Source organism: Myzus persicae, unplaced genomic scaffold (assembly GCF_001856785.1).
Source record: "Myzus persicae strain clone G006 unplaced genomic scaffold, MPER_G0061.0, whole genome shotgun sequence".
NCBI classification, from domain to species: Eukaryota; Metazoa; Arthropoda; class Insecta; order Hemiptera; family Aphididae; genus Myzus; species Myzus persicae.
Genome location: NW_019100582.1, coordinates 154,441 through 174,403, shown reverse-complemented (window position 1 = coordinate 174,403; position 19,963 = coordinate 154,441). Strand labels below are relative to the sequence as shown.

At 31.0% G+C, this 19,963-nt stretch overlaps 1 protein-coding gene across 1 annotated transcript; it reads right to left on the bottom strand.

The window, feature by feature from the left end:
* Positions 1 to 4,053: 4,053 nt before the first annotated feature.
* LOC111035079 (cytochrome P450 4C1-like) lies at positions 4,054 to 19,039 on the bottom strand. The gene is made up of 13 exons (XM_022316591.1): positions 18,872 to 19,039; positions 17,666 to 17,846; positions 17,377 to 17,486; positions 13,164 to 13,254; positions 11,398 to 11,586; positions 11,024 to 11,090; positions 10,831 to 10,957; positions 9,160 to 9,241; positions 8,967 to 9,073; positions 8,205 to 8,273; positions 6,862 to 7,030; positions 5,671 to 5,850; positions 4,054 to 4,614 (listed from the first exon to the last, which is right to left on the bottom strand). Exons 2-13 carry the CDS (start codon positions 17,844 to 17,846, stop codon positions 4,412 to 4,414), a joined length of 1,575 nt encoding a protein of 524 aa, XP_022172283.1. The 5' UTR covers positions 18,872 to 19,039; the 3' UTR covers positions 4,054 to 4,411.
* Between the last annotated feature and the right edge of the window lie 924 nt (positions 19,040 to 19,963).

The window sequence follows — 19,963 nt, the reverse complement described above, 5'->3', positions numbered from 1 at the left end:
AAGAATAGTCTAATCCAATATCAAATAGTTAAGTCATCGGAATTAATCAAAATAAATAATAATTAAGATTTATTAATATGATGCACATTTTTACATCATACAGTTTTTACTAATTGTTGACTCAAATTTCGGCAGCACTTCCATTTTTTCACCGATTAACTTTTTCTCATCTGCAGTAGATGTTTGTTTCTTTCTGGTTAACTTTAAGTGTGCTATTTCGTTTTATATATTACGTTTCACATTGGATCTCTTTTTAAATTACGTAACTAAACTATATTCGACAGGTGGAATAAAATTCTGAGTTGATTTTTCGATTTAAATTTAACTATTCGAGACAACAAAACGTTGCTCATTGTAAAGTAGGTGAAAATTCTTCTCTCATTTTTAGAGGAAAGTCAAATAACTGTATCATCAGATCTCCATAATACCTTCTTAGGCATATCACCTTCTTATTTGAACATAATTCAAACAACTGTATGACGATAAATACCCAATTTTATCGTGAACCGATTCGGACACACTGCGACCAGTGTACGGTATTTTCCAACAATAAATTACAATAATATAGTGAAATCTCAGAACCACGTGACCACCATGGTGGTGGACGAAGGATAAGCTGGGGTCGCTAACCATTGTAATGTGTATGCATCCGTAACTGGCCTACCCTTTGCCTACCCCGAGATGTCATGGGTTCGACCGTTTAAAATTAGGACGTAGTCCGTTAAGTCGAAACCGTTTTTGCGCAAGTTTTGAAAGACCGTTACTTCGGGTAAGGTCGTTTTCGGTCGAGAACCGAGTACCGTTTGTAGGGCGATGATATTTTTCTTCTGACTTAGGACTGTCAGCGTTGAAATACTGACATGATTAAAAATGTTATATACCTATTCGTCACCACATAGTTAATAGGTATTAGAGAAGAAGTCATACTGGTGTAAGTTATTCATTTGTTAAGAAATTATTCAAAAATAAAACAATAAAAATGTTTATTTTATTATATTATACTATTTTATTACATGCAAAGCAGTTGTAGATATGTACATTGCAAATAATTTAGTCACACGAGTTTTTGCGGAAGGTCACCTTTGGTGTGTACAATTGTTTACTCAACCAAATGGTCTATTTAATTCACTCAAATGGAATGTACGAAGGTCAATAAACATTTGATCCATTTCAAGTGAAAAATTAATACTATGACAATTCATAATAATTGTCGATATAAGATAGTTGGAAGAAATATATATATATATTTTAAACGCAAACAAAAACACTTTTCTTGGTAATAGTTAAAAATATTTTTAGCCCTTGTGGTTTCATAGTGACGATTTAATAATAATTGTAATGTTGTGGTTATGTTTGCTGTAGAACTGCACGTGATTAAAATTGTTGTGCGTGGAATTAAAATAGTGGATAGAATGTCTAATGGCTATGGGTGGGTAACCGAGAAACTTAGACAGCTGAATGTCTAATAACACTTATTTGTGTTGCGTGCCAATGACAATCAGTTCGTCAATGTTGATGTCGGAATTGTATTGTGAAAAGCCTTATTATATATAAAGTTACCACTACTTTGTCAGTCAATACTTTTTATTTAACTGTTGTAAAATACATTTTCGTCCTTCGAATAATTATGACTTGTGTGGTTTCAAAATGTTATAAATATAATTATACACCATATACCCACTGACCAACTACGAATAATTCTTAAAATTTGCATTGATTGTTTGTCCTTTATTAACACTGTGCGGAGAGTTGTTATATAATCGCTAGGCATCTTAGCAATAATTGTCAGATTTACGATAAATATGATTTATGAAAATTAACAAAATACACGTGATAAAATTTAACGGAAAACTTTCCCCGAGTACGTATATTGTATATTATTATTATTATTATTTCCAATAAAGTGCAATCAAAATGTAGGTTATATTATACCAAAACAACAATAACTGTCAAATAATATCACTTTATTATAGAAATAATACGTGTCTAGTCTGGATTTGGATGAATTGGCCAGAGTGAAAATGATTGATGAGGTGCACCGCGCAAAGGTTGCCCTTGCACTCCAACCTAACCTATTAGTGTTCCCGACAAAACCAAGGATACCATAGAATACGCAAGATGATCTGATGACTATAGCACCCAGAAGGCGGACAGATACGACTCAATACTGGGCAACATAAAATATATAATAATAAGTTCGGAAAGCTCACTTTGCTGAATTCCCGGTTTCTGCGCATGTCTGATAACACCCTTTTCAATTACAATCTAATTTACAATTTATGTTCAGTAACTACTAAAAGTAAATAAAATATAAATACTATTTAACAACGGACGGCGTACATAACGAAGGTATTCGGTGTTCTAAACATATATGTTTAAAAACCCAATAAACGTTGCCATATTGTTGTGATGTATTAATGTGTTTATTAACTATATTTTATACCATTCATAATTAACTATTCGTTATAGTTTCGTTGTACGCTTTTAAATGTGCATAAATGAACGACAATCGTAGTTATATATGCTGCCTGCTGACACGATGAATAAATATTATGTATATTAAAATAAATCTTATCGATGCGATAACACGAGATTCGTGCTTTGAGCTTTCTTTGTTTAACAATATTCGACTCATGGCTGAATAATAGAGCGTTAAGTCATTGCATTGCGTTAAATAATGTGTAAACAATGTGAACAGTTTCATTCGTAGCGTTGTGCTTAAAATATTTAAATAAAAATAAAATGCGCAGTATTCTGTTTGTAGGTTATACCTACGTCGTAATATAGATAATTAATTATATGGATAAGTATTTAGTCTCCAGAGATCCATTTGAGTCGGAATTTGGCCAAAAACTATTTCCACTTTAGTTGTCCAAAGTTTTGTGAGATTATTTGAAGATTTGTTTACATTCGAAGGGTCTTTGAAGTTATTCCGTACTTTCACCTCATCTACCAGAGTTGATACGGAATGGTTCATACTTCATAGTAAATATTTAAATAGGTACCAATAGATATTCAAATTAAATTCATCGATGGAAACTTTATACTAGAACTTGTTAGTTAGGTATTACTTATTATAAATACCTTCAGGTTATTTAAGTTTCATAATTTTCATTTTTTTCATACTTAAATAATATTTATAATATGCAGATAATAATAACATCAACCTGAAACGTAATTTTTTTAAATGATGCACACGTTTCCTGTGAGTCTGAGTGATAAAAAATTAAAATATTAATATTAAAATGTATCTGTATTATTTTATTTATTGATTTATAAAAATACTTTCTATTTTAATTGACTATATCCCAAACTAACTACGTTGAATGTAAAATTAGTTATTGACTTTATTGTTCAAAGACAGTAATTTTAATAAAATATAATAATGTAAATATTATTTTTTTGTTAAATTATTATTCATATTATATTAGTTTCTCGGTACTAACTTTTAACATCAGATAACTTATCAAGATAATTTGAATTGTATCATATTTTTTCAATACTTTTAAACAATAATACAATTTAAACAAAATGTTTTCTAGAAGAACGTATATTTATATTGAACCGATTAATAAAATAATGCCAATTATCAAGAGGTACTCAACCCTCAAAGCTTTGTAGATAAAATAATTGAATTATATAGGTACCTATGTTAGAATAATATCAAATAAATTAGTTATCTATATTAATAAAAGAAAATGTTTGTGTGTATATGTAAATGTGTTCTAATTTGTAAGTCTATCGAATATTAGCACTCATGGTAATGCAATTTGGTTGACCAAGGATGTGCACCTCTTAGCCATTTTTTTTGTTCTTATTTTCATGGTAGTATTCTGATTAGTCATGCAATTAACGTAAAGTGTTTATATTAATAGTTGTATCACTTATCTATTTCACCGACGCGAAGCACAAGAAATGGTAGATTGGTACGTTGAGAGCAATACAAAATTAAACATAATAATGTGTAACCGCTATATAAGCAATATTTTTTATTTACATTTTTAATACTGTATTACACAACGCAATCAAAATAATACTTTTTTTTCCTGCAGTTTTATTACATATTTTAAAAAACTTATAGTTCGGTGTATGAATCACTCTCGAGTCCCGCTACGATTTTTATTATTATTATAGTTGCTGTTATTGAAGAAACAAATATCGTTGGACAGCGATACTTATAAGTACGTAATATATAGGTATCTAATTTCGTTTAGGTGAGTCAGACACGCGTGTGGTCAACACTTTTAAAGAAGGCGGTAGAGGTCACGACGAATTATTTGTATTGGCAAGTTCAGCGGAAAGCAATCAAATAATCGATTCGATTGCGTGCGGATTTCGTAATATATTATTATCATCATTATCATTATTATTTTATTCAGCTGCAGCAGGTGGCGATCTCCACCACGGGTGTTCATGCGACATGGGTGTTGGAGCGCACGTATGACGGCCTCCTGTCTCTCGACTGGACGGTGATCGGATATCCGCCGACCTTCCGTGTGAATGCATCGTTCATTTTTATCCGGATGTCCGACAATTTTATGTCCGTGTGCACGCTAAAGTTGCGTAAGATTTCGGAGATCATGAGCTTCATCGATATCATGGCGTACTTCATACCTATGGACAAGCACGACTGTAAATATGGTTAAGAATCTCGTTGATTAAAAATATAAATCAACAAGCATTAACATAATTGATTATACTTACAGAGTTAAGTTGAAAATTTGGAACCCCCAAGTTGGGGGTTTTGGGAGTTTTGGGGGGGGGCTAATCTCTCTCCTAAGTCCCCTCCAACCAACTCCTGTGTAGATATGAGAAACAAACAATAATGCATACCGCGGATAGTGAGCAAAAATCGTGTTTTTGAATGAGACATGTGATCAAAAAGTTTTGATCATCAAACAGGTGTGCAAGCGTGATTGTTACACCTTCAGTGAGAGGTTTTTTATACAGTTACAATATTGTACTGATATTACGAGTATATAATATTTTGTTTTACTTTTTAAATTTTGGACTTTTGTCAGTAACCCTTACAAGTCGTTGTAATAGTTTTGAACTAATGGTGACAATTTTTTTTAAATATTTTTTTCGATTTTTAATCTATTATATTATACAATCTATACTAAAGAAAAAAAAGTACAAAAGCATAATGTATGTTTAAATTGAGTACAATGTTAAATTATGCGATAAAAATACGATTCCAAGCAAAGATGGTTACCAAATTTATCAAACAATTACTTTGAAATTTTAACAAATTGTCGTATTTTATTTTTTTAGTTTTGAATATTTTAAGAAGTTCTGAGAACTTTTCAATTTTGACCTCCCAACTAGATCAAATTGGCTACTAGAAATGTCCATCAAAGTTAATGACTCAAGCATTATTTCTATTAGAAAAAGTATCTACGGCGTCCGGACGCGAAAAAAAAACAAACCAATCGTTGTACAATCGACTTTTATCGTTCCTCTCAGAATCTGAAACGTACCACCAGAAATCGTAGTTCCCAAAACGTATTAATATTATAATTTCGGTTCAGCTACAGCCAGCAGGTCTAGGGGCTACTGTGGGGCCGGTGGGAGGCCGCCGATTAAATACTTTGGGAGGAATTTCACATGTGAAAAGCCGAAAGTCACCAAAAAGTTTTGTTAAGTTTTTCACTGGACGCGCACACTCACCAATGCATCCCCTCGGGCCGCCGCTGAACGCTATGTAACTGTACTTGTGCCGTTTGGCCACGTTCACCACGCTGAAGTTGTCCGGGTTGAAGGCCTCGGGGTTTGGGTACAGGTGCGGGCAGTGGTGCGTGACAATCGGCGATATCGTGACGCTGGCGCCCCTCGGCAAGACGTAATTTGCTAAAATATTATTAAGTACGCAGGCTGTGTAAATACATGTGTTTGTAATGGTGTCATGTGAAGATGATAGGGTTGGGTAGGATTGGGTTGATGACATAGGCACATAGGAGATGCCGTGGAAGAAGGAAAACTCAAATGAAAAAGACCGCGAACGGAGAGTGTGAAGTGAATAAAATACCGCAGTGACCCCCCCCCCCCGCCGCAACCAATGGATACATAGGACGAAATTTCAGCGGCCGAGTATGTTCGGTATTTAGAGGTCTCGCCAGTCTCCGCACGCCAAATTATAAGCTCCTATACTAAATGTTTTAAGCAAGATTTCCGTTGATGAAAAACAACCCATTACAAGCGATACGGTTGTCCCATACACATTCATTTCTAGGTAAACAATAGTTAACCCGCAATTTAAAATATCAAATTGACTTAATATAATATACACCTATAAGATAGGTCATAAAATATTATTTAATATAAAATAAGTATACCTATCCAAATTTCAAATATTACAAATCCATTATAACAGGCCCCTAAAATAAGTCCATGTACTCCAGATCCAATCGTCCCTCCTGCCTTCTTCACAGGCCTTTTTGCAATACATCGTTTATATCAAGATATACATATCACAAGGATAAGCCGCGTGCGGAAAACTCCACAGCTAATGATATATGAATTGGAAAAGCGAGAAGCAGAGTTTCAAAATATTGTTTTTGTCTTAAAAAGCTACATTTTGAAATTTTAATTTTGTCGTATTTTGTTCTCTGAAACTCTTTAAGTTCTTATCAACTAGTACTGTCCCCATCTCACCTAAAAATCTTAAGAAACATCACTTGCTTTTGTATTAAATTTAGAAATAGTTTTGGCGAGATCGTACGCAAGTATCTAACGAATCTTACGAATACTCCTGAAAATAGTGTTAACCAGATACGCGATAACACGACGTAATATTATTATTATCTTAAACTGATAGGTAAATAACTCCAGCAAAACGTGTAACACATGTGCTGTACTCACTGACTTTGATGTCTTCCATCAGCTGTCTCGTGAATACCGATATAGTTGGATACATCCTTAGGGTTTCCTTGATCACCTGTTCCAAGTACGGAAAGTTAGCAGTGTCTTCGGGAGTCAAATCGCGGTCACTGTCGCCCAACACGTTGTAAATCTCGTCGTACACTTCGTCCTGAGAACAGACGAGCTAGCACTTTTTTCGAATATTCAAAATGGGAAAAATAAGTAACGGACAAATGCCATTGACCAATAATCAGCCAAGAGACAATAGTTTAATTCAAAAAACAACAAAAATTTCGTTTGAAACCTACACCCGAACCCACCTACCTCATCAACCTTGCCCGATCAAAAGTGCTAACATCTCCCATTAGTAACTCCCTGGCATTACCTACAATACACAAACATAAATCAATTAATTTCTAACAGTGTGTTATTATTAATTGATTCTGTTTGTTTGGTAAGTAGAGGCTACTCGGGGATGCACTTTTGAGTTCAGAGCCCATCCCCCTCTAACGAACTCCTATAGGTATGACACTATAAGATGACTACCTCCCCGTTGTCACGACTTTCCGATAGCAAATATTCGTTATTTTATGCCTATAGATTACCGCGTTTAATATTTATACCTGTCCTAACTGCTACTCTTGTTTTTCTAGTGATTCTTTACGTTATGATAGAATCTTCTTCAAATTATAAACAATTCGGCTTAACATATTTTGGTCATGGTACCTGTAAATCATTATTCAAACCCCAAACAAACACTAATTATGAAGAATAGACAAAAGCACCTTTTTATTTTTAGATGTGATGCACTGGTTTTCATTATTTTTGAAAAATGTGTTTACCCGTCTCATTTATCCAAGCGTCACCATTTGGATAAGCGTTTCACTCGTTTCAAAAAATTAATAAAAACCGATCGTAGAAATCGGTAAGTCTCAAAGAAATAATGCAACACATTTATAAGCCAAAAATATACTTTCCCCAATTTTAGTGTTACAATGTTATACAATATAATATTATTGATTTATCACCATTATTGAGTTGCAAAATTAACCCAATAATATTATTTCATGAATTATGGTTACAGGATTATCATCACATTATATTATGTTGTAAACAAGTAAGTTATGCAGCATTACTTTTCATGAACTCTTATGTACTTATTACTTAATAACATTTAACGATATCGGGCACCTATAGGATTTGTTTCTAAGCCATGAAATTAGTTTCAAGACTTGTGCAAAAACAAACATTATAATATTATGGTTTTGATCTTAAGTAAATAAATTATGTTGCCACACTGCCGCCCTAGTTGTGTACCGGGTTACACCACCGGTTGTACCTACCTGAATGTCTTGATGGATGGCCAGCAACAGGAGACAGAAACATTCGGTGGTAGCGTTTGTGTCACTGCCCTTTAAACACACAAAATAATAATATGTTAAACGGTTAATCGTTTTAAATACTGGCATCTTAAAATATATAATCTAAATCAAGGGTTCTTAAACATTTTTTTCGTGTACCACTAGTTTGTATTATGTATCGGTCATGACTAAATATAGAACCATTCAAAATTTCAAAACTTATTTAACTATAATATTTATTGAACTATGTATAGTGATAATAGTTAATTAGATTTAACCACATGTTTAGGATCTATTTACACAAAACTGAAAACACGCCTTGATTAAATTCATCATCACCACTAACCTACTCAACAAGATATAACTCACTTAAACGTATTACATAGTTTTTAAGTAGTCACGTTATAATTTGTACATTGTTACCCATCAGACATAATATGTAATTTAAAACGTTATAAATATCCCTTAACCTGGCCATTTTTACCACAGTTCTAACTAATAAAAATAAAATATCTTTAAAAAAAACTAAAAATATAAAATAATATTAGATCTGTTACAAACATTAGTAAAAACATCAACAGGCGCATTAAAATTGCAGTACACCAGTACAAGGCCAGGGTGTACCACGACCACCTGGTAGTCTTTTTTGTACCCCCAGTGGTACGCGTGTACCACAGTTTATTGTTTTGAGAACCGTTGATATAGATCATAGGTTGTTATTATTATTATCATTATTATTATTACCGCGAACATCATTGTTATGACTTCGTCCCGGACGTCAGCGTTCGTAAAATCGGGATCGTTTTCTCTGGCCTCCAACAGTGTGTCAATAAACGTTTTGAATTTGGTTTCTAAAAAACAAATCGAATAAATCGCATAGAGTTATACCTTACATCCACGGTTAATATTTCCCTCTTATCATTTTGGTTATGTATACTTTTTTCATTCGTGAACTCTGCGGGATTCGACTCAGGCTCGGCTATTTTCAAACGAAAGTCGATTCTCTTTTCGTTGATCAGCTACAACAGACAGTACAGCCAACATAAAGTTTAATGTGCATACATGTCAGTATTTGCGTGTAACGTATTTTACAGGTACCTAAGTACGTTTATATTATCGGATAATACGGAAAAAGTTCCCAAGCCTAATAAAGTGTTTGAATTGTTTCCCGATAAAAATTACTTCATATCTAACTACATAAAATATAAAAAAAAATGTTTGACCTTAAATGTTATAAGTCATGGTAGGTAGCTAATTTATTTGAAGCATTACTAATAATAACAATGAACATTTAAAAAAAAAACTTACTACCTATAATAACTAAATACAATTTTGTTCGAATTGGTTCCTACATAATATTATTATGTACAAATCGGTAATTTTATGATATTTTATAAGGGTTTTAAATGTTTGGGAAATTTAATAAATATTTTACATCTAATAGATTTCTGCAAATGTGAAGTTGATTGGTGATAATATTAAAAAATTGAATGAATGCTAAAATTCAATCTTACTATTCGTCAAAAACGTAGGTGTTCTGTTGTACATTAATATAGGTACCATATTAATTTTTTTCATTGTTATCAATCCGTGACTTATTGTTATGTTACAATATTATTGATATTATTGTTATATTATTATTAGCATTGACGAATACGTACATAGTGTTATTTATGATGTATATATACTGATTGGCAACACTTCAACCACATCTAGGTATTCTAGACTGTCCTAAGTCAATGTAAAATAGAAATCGTTGTTGATAACTGATAAGTCATATATGGTGAAAAAATAATTTGAAAGTTACTTTAACATAGTTGTATGCTACCAATTCGTATGTCACTGTAAGTAATCTTGTAAAGTATTTGAGTATAAATATTCTAATACTTTTTAAGTACTTACTCAAATGAGTGTTTGAAATATTTTTGGAAAAATTCCATGGACAAAGTATTTTTAATATTTTGGAAAAATAATTGGGCCTAATATTTTAAATACATTCTCGAAGTTTTTGTATTTAAAATCAAATACTAATTTACAAATACCTAAATATTCTATTAAGTTTTTCTATTTTAATTTTATTTTGATACACGGGGAAATAAAAAAAAATTTATAATTCATAATAATATTAAATTTTTTTTTACAGTGAATTATACTCAATCGAAAATTCTTATACATCGACAAAAAAATCAGATGAGTGTTATATAATTACATCAAACGATAAGATGTAAAATGCTCTACAAATTTAAAGTAGGACATGAAAATCGGTTCAGGCGTTTAAAATTATAAAGAAACAAAAATGTTTTATAAGAAATTTGAAAATATTTGAGAGAAACTATAAATACTATTTTAAAGTGTTTGTATTTTTTATTCAAGTATTTTTTTTTTCGCTGTGTATTCAAATACTTATTTTAAATACTTTTCAAAAATAAGTATCTGCACTTGAATACTTCTAAAAGATATATTTTACGAGGCTGCTTGTGGAGCACCAGGGAACCAACTCGATAATATTGGAAACCAACTCGTAGTCGTCCATAATAATATTATCGCCGTCAATATTTCCAGATAAATGAGTATAATAGTACTGTTCATATTATTCGTCGTCACTTACTTGCAACGGTAGTTTGTTGATCAATTCCAATTTTTCGCCGAGACCGCTCATGGACTTGTAGATCGAGAAGAACAAGCTCGGGTACAGGTATGGTTTGTTGACGGTCTTCACGAGTTGGTCTGCGATCCTGAAACATTACGGGGCTCGTACAATAATTGGCTCTTCGTTACGGCCGTACATTTATCACACTTACGTTGTCATGAGGTCTAAAAATTCGGTTTTATTATGTTTTTCGTTTATACGGTAATCCATTGCAGTTTCTGTGACAAAAATAAAACGAAGTAAAATCTATTGTGGAGTCGTATACTTTTTTTTTCGTTCTTTGACGACGGCGGCGATAATAATAATAATAATAATAGTTTAAAAAAAAAAAAGATCAGCGTAACAACAACTCTGGGCAGATATATAATATCGCGTAGGCGGGTAGGAAGGGTTTTTACCTTAATAATAATGCCATATATTTTATAGACTATTATTATTATTATTATTATTATTATGATTATTATTAAGGTGTACGGTACTAATAATATGAAAGACTCATTTATTGGACTGTGTGTTTATACTCACGGCATATAGTATCGAATGTAGTCGATATAATATAATCCCAGAGGTCGAACGGTTGTGTTGAGTTTATATTTTTTCGGAGATTTTTTATGAGTATTTTATTTTTCTCATTGAAAACCGGATACAACTGCTCTAAGAACTTTACGTTGAAAGCATACGATATGATGCGACGGTGCTTTCGCCATCTGTCCACTGAAAACGATCGGTGCAATAACAATACATTATAAGCGTTATTATTATGACATTTTTCTGCGCTTCTTGTCACACACAGTCTTATTGTCATTACATTAGTATATTATTATGGCATTTATGAACGATTTGGAGGGAGGAGAAAATACGGGCAAGCTCATGAACGTTTGACAATTAGGTGCACGAAAAATAGTACAAGGCTGGGCAAGCTAACTAATTTTTTTAACTCTCAAAGTTAATTTACTGTACTTATATGAAAATCTGGGTTGAAGTTTAGTGTTTAAACTGTAAAATTACTTTTATTTTTTTTTTTTATTAGTAAAAGTTATAAGTCAAACAGAAAAAAAGGTAACTAAACTTAATTAATAATCGAGTAGATTTTTTTATTATTTTAACTGAATATTTACAATCCATGCCCTGGTATTATAAGCAAATTTGATAAAAATATAAAGCATGGAAAAGTAAGTACATATAAAAATCCAACGAAAATGGGTGTTAAAAATAATGCATAAATGAGAAATTTACAGAAAAAAGCACAGAAATGGAGGTCGTTTAGGGATATAGCACTCTACTGACTAAAGTTACGTTTTCAGGAAATTGAGATGCCAACCTCGAACTGGGTGTAATTTGTGATTGTTGAGGGGATTTTAAATCGATGTGTTTGAGTGAAGTCATATGGTTTTCTATGGGAATGAATTTAAAGTTATATTATTCATAACGTTATTTTCATCTCTTTAATGAAGTCCAGAAATAGTACCTTCAACGGTTCAGTACGAAGAAATTTGTAAATATGTATAGTACAACATTATAAAGAATTAAATATCTATTTCCGATCATTGTTTTTTGTCTTTCCGTGAAATCAATAATGCATATAATATTTTAAGAACGGATTGGATTGAGAAAAAAATTAACTTAGTTCGACTATAAAATTAACTAACCAAAAGGTTACTGTGCATGTCATATAAAAAAATTGAACTCGTCAAGTTGTAGAATTTACCTAAATTTAAGACACGGTAACCGATGATATAACTCTGTTAAAAATAACTTAATTCTTATGAGCTCACGACTTAAACTTTTGAAAACGTTCGCACCAAGCCTTGACAACAGCACCAGACGTAACATTATTATCAAGTATAGAAGGTATATCAGTCGAATACGTGATGGAAGACTAACCACGTGTACCTATACCTATTGGTGAAAATATGTTTGGTAGGTACCGATTTCGACATAATAAATGATTTCAGCGACTTTGTATCGTACAGTTGACACTACGAGTTAAATTTGTTTATTAAATCCACAAACCTCGTCGTAACTTTATGCAGTTCAAAACACGACCGTTATATTATTATTGACACGCCTGATGTCCTCCGCACAAAAAGCTCCGTCTGGACGTACGTGCTTTCCGTATACTTGAACAACAACGCGACTCAAACACGTCGCAATAGGTCGCAGTATGATTTTCGTTTATTATTGTTTCAACGGTGAGGGTCATGACATTATTATCATAGTCGCGAAATGTGCTTAACACTTAATTTTAGGTACCCGTATTGAAATGTGAAAATCAAAACTAATGTAAATACCTGAAGCGGTTAACAAGCCTTCGCCGAGCAAACTTTTCAGGAACGAGTACAGTTGACCTTTTTCCAGTGCTCGGGAATTATTCAATACGATCTGAAATCATTGTCAACACGATTAATGATGTTTATTATTACTATTACATAAGCTACCCATAAGATTGCATATAAATAATTTCAATGTGAATTGTTATTATGTTATTAGTCTGTATTATAACTATTAGGCATAACATTATTGTGACTTTTTTCGTCATCTCCGTCGTATCTGCGAATATAATATTATAGTAACAATAGTATTCTCCTCACGTTTCGAATAACGTTCCATTATCGTGATTTAAGTGTAATGTATGAGCTACAACATTCATCATAATAATTCATGCTGCGAGTACCTACATCATATTATTGTTTTTAGCTTTCATTATTTAAGAAACGACAAATTTACTATTGCAATACATTATAAATATAACGACACAATTTTAATAAATACTTTATAGACTAACTACTTTGGGCCTAACATATATAGTTAATTTAATTATTATTTATCGCATGAAGAATTATACTATAAACACAAAAATCATAAAAATAGAATAATACATATTATTCAACTCAAATTTATATATTATGTTAGTATCACCGTTTTTCTCGGTTTCCATGTATCATTCTACAGTCAAAATATAAGTTAAGTAGGCATTTAAATTACAACTGAGTATTTGACCATATTAATAAATATTGCATTAGTTTAATTAATTTAAAATTTATGTTATAAAAGTGCGGTAATTCTTTTTTCAAGTGTCTAGCTTATAAGAGAACGACTATTTGAAATTGATTTATTGTAAGTAAATGATGTACATATTTTTGTAAGTCAATAAAAAAAAAATATATTATTTATAATAAAAAAAAACCCCGGTATGGGTGGCTAAGACACCAATGCGACCGAACATTAAAATACAAATGTTCAACCCAATACTGGTAACAAACTCACGACACATTCCGCTTGGCAGTCGGCTATACACAATACCACCAGGCGAATCTTAAGAATTATATAACACCGAAACGGTTTAAATGCCTTTTATACTTGGGTTAAGATACCAAAAAAATAAAATTTAAATACAGCACAGCTAGACGAAACCCTTAAAATGGCATGGGTACATCTACCTATATACCGGTCACGGCCACGTTAGGCGACGCAAATATCCATGGCACTGATCAATGTCTTTCAGGCCGAATGAACCACCCGAACCTCACCCCGTCGTTGCTCTCTTAACGTTTCCCATTAAAACGAAGTAATTAACTAACGCACACCTTTTCTATAAATATACGTTTCTTCTCACTCGTCCTCGCAATAAGCTAGTGATTCCAATTCATTATAAGAGAAGACTTTAGAAGATTAATGTCGTCAAACATTATTTTTACAAACACTACCCATATTTTTCCCCATTATTATAATTCAATAATACAAACAAAATTATTATTAAACAATACAATTTTATTATATCTCACCAAATGTTAAAAGTTTTAGTGATCTACTATCCATACTATGAGTTTTCATAGTCATCCTTGTTTACTATTATTGAATAAATTATTTGCGGAACATTTATAAAAAAATAAAATGAAGAACAAAAGTTAAAAATCAAACCAGGAGGAAAAATTGTAAACTATTTTTATTTTATTATAAACGCAATGAATGAGGAAAATGTAATGCATGCAATATGAGTGTAAAAAATGTTGTGAATATTTTAAGTTGTGTAATTTTTAGGGGTTAAACAGTGTCCATTTTTTTTATCGATAATCAATAATATATTTAATTGTGTTGGTCGTAACATAATGTACATAAAAATAAATTATTTAAACATACACAGATAACAAATGTAAACTGAACGTACTTTTTGATTTTTCAGTATAAAATCATAGTTTAAGTAACAGACAATACAATTTTCAATAACACAATTATTTAAAAATGTATATAAATAATAAATATAAATTTTAATTCAGAAAATAATATATTGTAATTTTTAAAAACTTTTTCATAAGATTATTTTCTAATGCATTTTTGTATTTCTGTTATTTGTTTATGTCCATCATTTTATTTGAGTAAATAATTAGCAATTATATATTTTATATGATATTATATGATTTTATTATGTAACTTTAATGTGTTTTTCATTGCAATTATAACATAGTTATTCTACAATTTTGATATAGTTTCATAGCAATTTTGACATATTTTTAACTCAATTAAATTTATAATACTCATTGATATATTATCAATTATTTTGAAAAGAGACTTGAAAGTCGATGTGTGAATTAATTACGCTCGCAACTCGGTAACCGTAAAAATATATAATAATCACAAACCATAAGTATGAAATGGACACTATGTTTTTATCACGATTCGAACATTAAAATATTGATTTTAAATATTTTGAGCAATATTACAGGACCAAAGTAAAAAGTTACTACGTAAGAGTTCTTAAAATCGACTAGTGTTTATTTGCTTCTTATTAATTGTTTACATTTTTATTTTATGCAAAACCTTAATTAATCTGTATGTTATAATATTATACTCGTTATAGCTCGGTATACGATTAATTGCGAATTTTTAATTAGATGTGTATACTTACACTTGTCAACATTAATTTTACTACACAATTATAAAAATATACAATAATAAATATTCATCAGAGTTATAAGGTATACTCTGAGCGGACAATAATCAAATTTAAAAACTTTCCCAATGCTGACACAAATGAACAATACCTAACCAAAGTCGGTATTGTGACATACTACGCATTGTAACTTTGTTTTTCTGCACTATTCGGTAAAATATTTATTTTCGAATTAAAAAAATAATAATAATAATATTTGTATTTAATGAAATTCTTCGCATACAGCGTAGAAACGATAAAAACGATACAACAATAATAATAAAAAAAAAAATTACTTGCATTACCTACTATAAGTTATAGGTAGAGTACAGAAATAATTCGATTTAACATTTTAATGATGACAAGATTAAAAGAATGAAAACAAAAAATTTTGGGATTCGTGGTATTGCAGATAATATCCAGTTGATAATAATATTATTGTATTATAATGTGCGTTGCATTAAAAAAACAACAATTTTTTTCTCGAAATAACTCCATGTAAATATGTAAGAACCTACCTAATATAATACGTATTTATCACTGTGCACTTGAGTACCTACTGAAAAATGAAGAATAAGTTCAATATGGCTCAACACATATTTGTTTTATTATTTGAGGTCCACAGTGTCGGCAATAAAAGAGAATGAAGAATTGAAAAACCAAATTATTTATTTATCATAAATCCAATTTGTTTAGTTCAAAATCTACCAAAAATACATAGCTCTCATTCAGCCGCGTAAACTTTAGGTCCCAACGGGTCGCACTTATACTACTTTAAATAGTGTTTTCTTACAATATAAAAAAATGTACGGTAGAATAGGTACCTAAATAAATCAAAATTTAAAAGCCGAACCAAACAATTTAACTTGTTATTATATTACTAGGTAGGTAACAGTTTTCGAGATTGTCTTGAGAAAAATTAGAGTATGGTTAAAAATTAGAATGGACGATGGTTAAACATGATGAATAATTCTATGGGGAAAGTTAAAATAAGCACTAAGCCATCTAAAACAAGTAGATATCATTTGTGCGTAATCGCGTAATTAAGGTGAATATAATTTTGGATTTTCGTTTGTCATATTTTGAGGTTAATCGGTGATTAACTTAAAGTTTCGCGAAGGGATATAGCAGTGATTAAAACAGCGGAGTTGTATATTTCTACAACAACGTCGAACTAGTACGATTTTGAAATCAAAAAATAAATTTTAGAACATGGATACAAAAGGCAAAAATATTTATTTTCCGCTTGTAATCGTTCCATAATATTTTGTAATTAATCATAATATTTTAAGTCCGCGTCCTTGATTTAGGTGCATTTATGTAGTAGGTATTTAATTATACTTGAATGTAAAAAAAATATTTTAAAATTGTATTTATTGGCACACACTTTACGATATCATATTGCGGAATATCGTGGCGGATTTTTTTAAAAACAAAATCACAAAACCCATTCGACTACAGCATTCGGCCGAAAGGCGATGTTCTAATAATAATATTTATTTTAAACACATATAGCTGAAAAGACGTTTTCAACGGTTTTTATCGGAAAATAAATTAATGGTCGTACGACATACTTGTATATCCTCCGGTTTGACAACGCTTACGTAATGGATAGGTCCTATCCACGTTCCTACTGGCTCGTAATTGTACTTTTCGGCGTTCTCTTTGAGTTTTGCTATCGTCTCTAAAGAAAACATTCAAAAATAGTATTAACCGTATGTCAAACACCGCGTGTCCGTGCGATGTGAATTTTCCTTCTGCTCGAAATATCGTCAATAATCATACGAAATCCAACAGTGATTGATGACGACGGTTATTTTTCGATTAATATTATTGTTAGTATCGTATTTTAGTGGTCCTAACCGTCGTAAGTGGAAGTGTACATGGAAGTGGTCCCGATTAGTGGATAACACGGAGGTCCTGGAAGTTTTTCCGCTAAATCCAAAAAATATCGATGCTTCCATCTCCAGTGAAACCACAAAGCCAATATCAACGCGACCGACGCATAGATGATCAGCTCGGGTAGAGATAGTTTGCCGTACATCTAGAATGTAAAAACATCGTTTCATTTCACAATGAAATTGTGTAAAGATTGAATAATGTAATCGGACATTAAGCAACAATTAGCAAATAATCGTCTGATGTTGATATTTGACAAGGTCGGAAATTGATTGATTAATCGATATCGTTTTAAAATCGGTCACTTGATTATCTTGCTATAGCTACAGCATGAATTGGAAAATATTCATTTTCGTTAAAATAATTTAATTTCTACACAATTTATAACGCTAATTGTTTGTTTTTTGAAACGCCCTGGAATTAATTTTAAATATAATCATCTTATAACTGTTTCCTGGTTCCCCTGAAATCGTTTCCATCTCGAGTCTGTCGATATTTAACCAAGCAAGTACATTTTTTGAAACGTTTGTAGTAAAAGTTTCGAACGGCTATGGACGCGTTTTAATCAGGAACGTGCGCATTGAAAGCCGTTATTATTACAACAAATTATTACTTTTAAGATAAACATAATGAAATCTAATTTTCCGAAATACGCCTAATACCATGCTATAATATCTATTGTTTAAAATTTTGAAATTTTTTTTCGTCTTCTACGTCGACGTTTGAATTAAATTCGTAAAATATCCCAAAATTAATTGATTCCTATTAACTCAAAGTTACATTCGTATTTATTAGGTAACTAAAAAAACGAAAACAACATAAAAACAAGTTCTAATCTCACCATATTTACAATAAAATATATCAATTATATTACAGCGCATAAACAACGAGGGCCGCATGTGTAATATTATAATATATTAATATGTATTTATGTAATAATATCTATAAACGAGGTAAATGTGTTTACATTTTTAAAACCATTACGCATTTAATACCTATGTAAAAATAAAAACAACACACCTTCGATATTAAAACGACATATTATTGTGTTATTCGGTATATTATCAGCAATTCACTTGTTTTTGATAAACAAAGATAAGAGTTATTAGGCAGTTTAAGTTCATCGGTATAAGTCGTAATACTAGTATAATATAATATTTCATTACTTACAGTGTGCTTTCGTGTCAACCTATCACTATTAAAAATACTGAAAGACTATAGTGCAAATTACATTCTTTCAGAACATTTCTATAGCCTCAGCAAATATAAAAGTGCCAAGGATGACAATGACAAAAGCATACATCAAATTTTATGCGAAGAGATATATTTTTCGCCTGCAAAACACAATTATTTATGACACGAAATGTAATTTCTTTTATATGTTTATTTATACATTAGGAACGCTTCCGACGGTATAAAGTATTAAACCGTTGTTACAATAGTAATCAAATTATTTGTCAATTACAACCATATTACAGTGTAATGCACGCTCACATATTTTAATAGTTATAACAACCTTGAAAAATCGCTATTAACTTACCCACAATCCCCATCATATTGCGTTCTGAACAAAACTACCGTCTTATGTCTGCATGCAGTCAGTTATCGGACGGGTGTAAAAATAATATTTTAATCTCCCAATCATTATGCGATTGTCGTACATACCGGGTACACGTGTGGTGCGAGCATACGGCATTCGTAGAGTGAAATAAAATATACTCTCAGAAATGCGTGTATGTTGCAAGGGCCTGAAATCGAAATAGCTGATTTTTTCAGTTTTAATTTAAATTTTGCTTTTTGATATTAGTTTTTCTGGTTTCACTTTAAAAACAATTTATTGGCATTGCAGTTTTACGATATTTATATTATTTCACGACGATACGATTTAATATAATATTGTGCTCTGATTTTTCTCTTTCTTCGATTTTAGTTACAATTTTAAATATTAATTTTAAATTTTAATACCACTTTTACATTTTTACGATTTTATAATATTGCTATGTTACACTTTTCAGTTTTGATTGGCAAAGTTTGGTCTGTAGGTACCATATTGATTTTATTTTTCAACAAACAACTTTTATTATCTTGCAATGAACAATACCGTGGACTATTGTTGAATTTTAATTTTAATTCGATTTTTTTAAACAGTTTTGTACATAATGAAAAATTGTAAAACGGTTATTATTTTGATAAAATTTATCGATTTGAATATTGTTTTTCAATTTAAATATAGCTATATTGAATATTATTCAGAAACAATTT

Bases quoted from the DNA above. Each gene is read 5' to 3' on its own strand.
- LOC111035079 (XM_022316591.1), bottom strand. From the start codon at position 17,846: ATGTACGGCAAACTATCTCTACCCGAGCTGATCATCTATGCGTCGGTC. The intron at 9,074-9,159 runs GTATACATAACC...TTTGTTTTTTAG, and splicing joins AGAGTTCACGAATGAAAAAA to AAACCAAATTCAAAACGTTT. The intron at 8,274-8,966 runs GTAATAATAATA...GTGTGTTTAAAG, and splicing joins TCATAACAATGATGTTCGCG to GGCAGTGACACAAACGCTAC.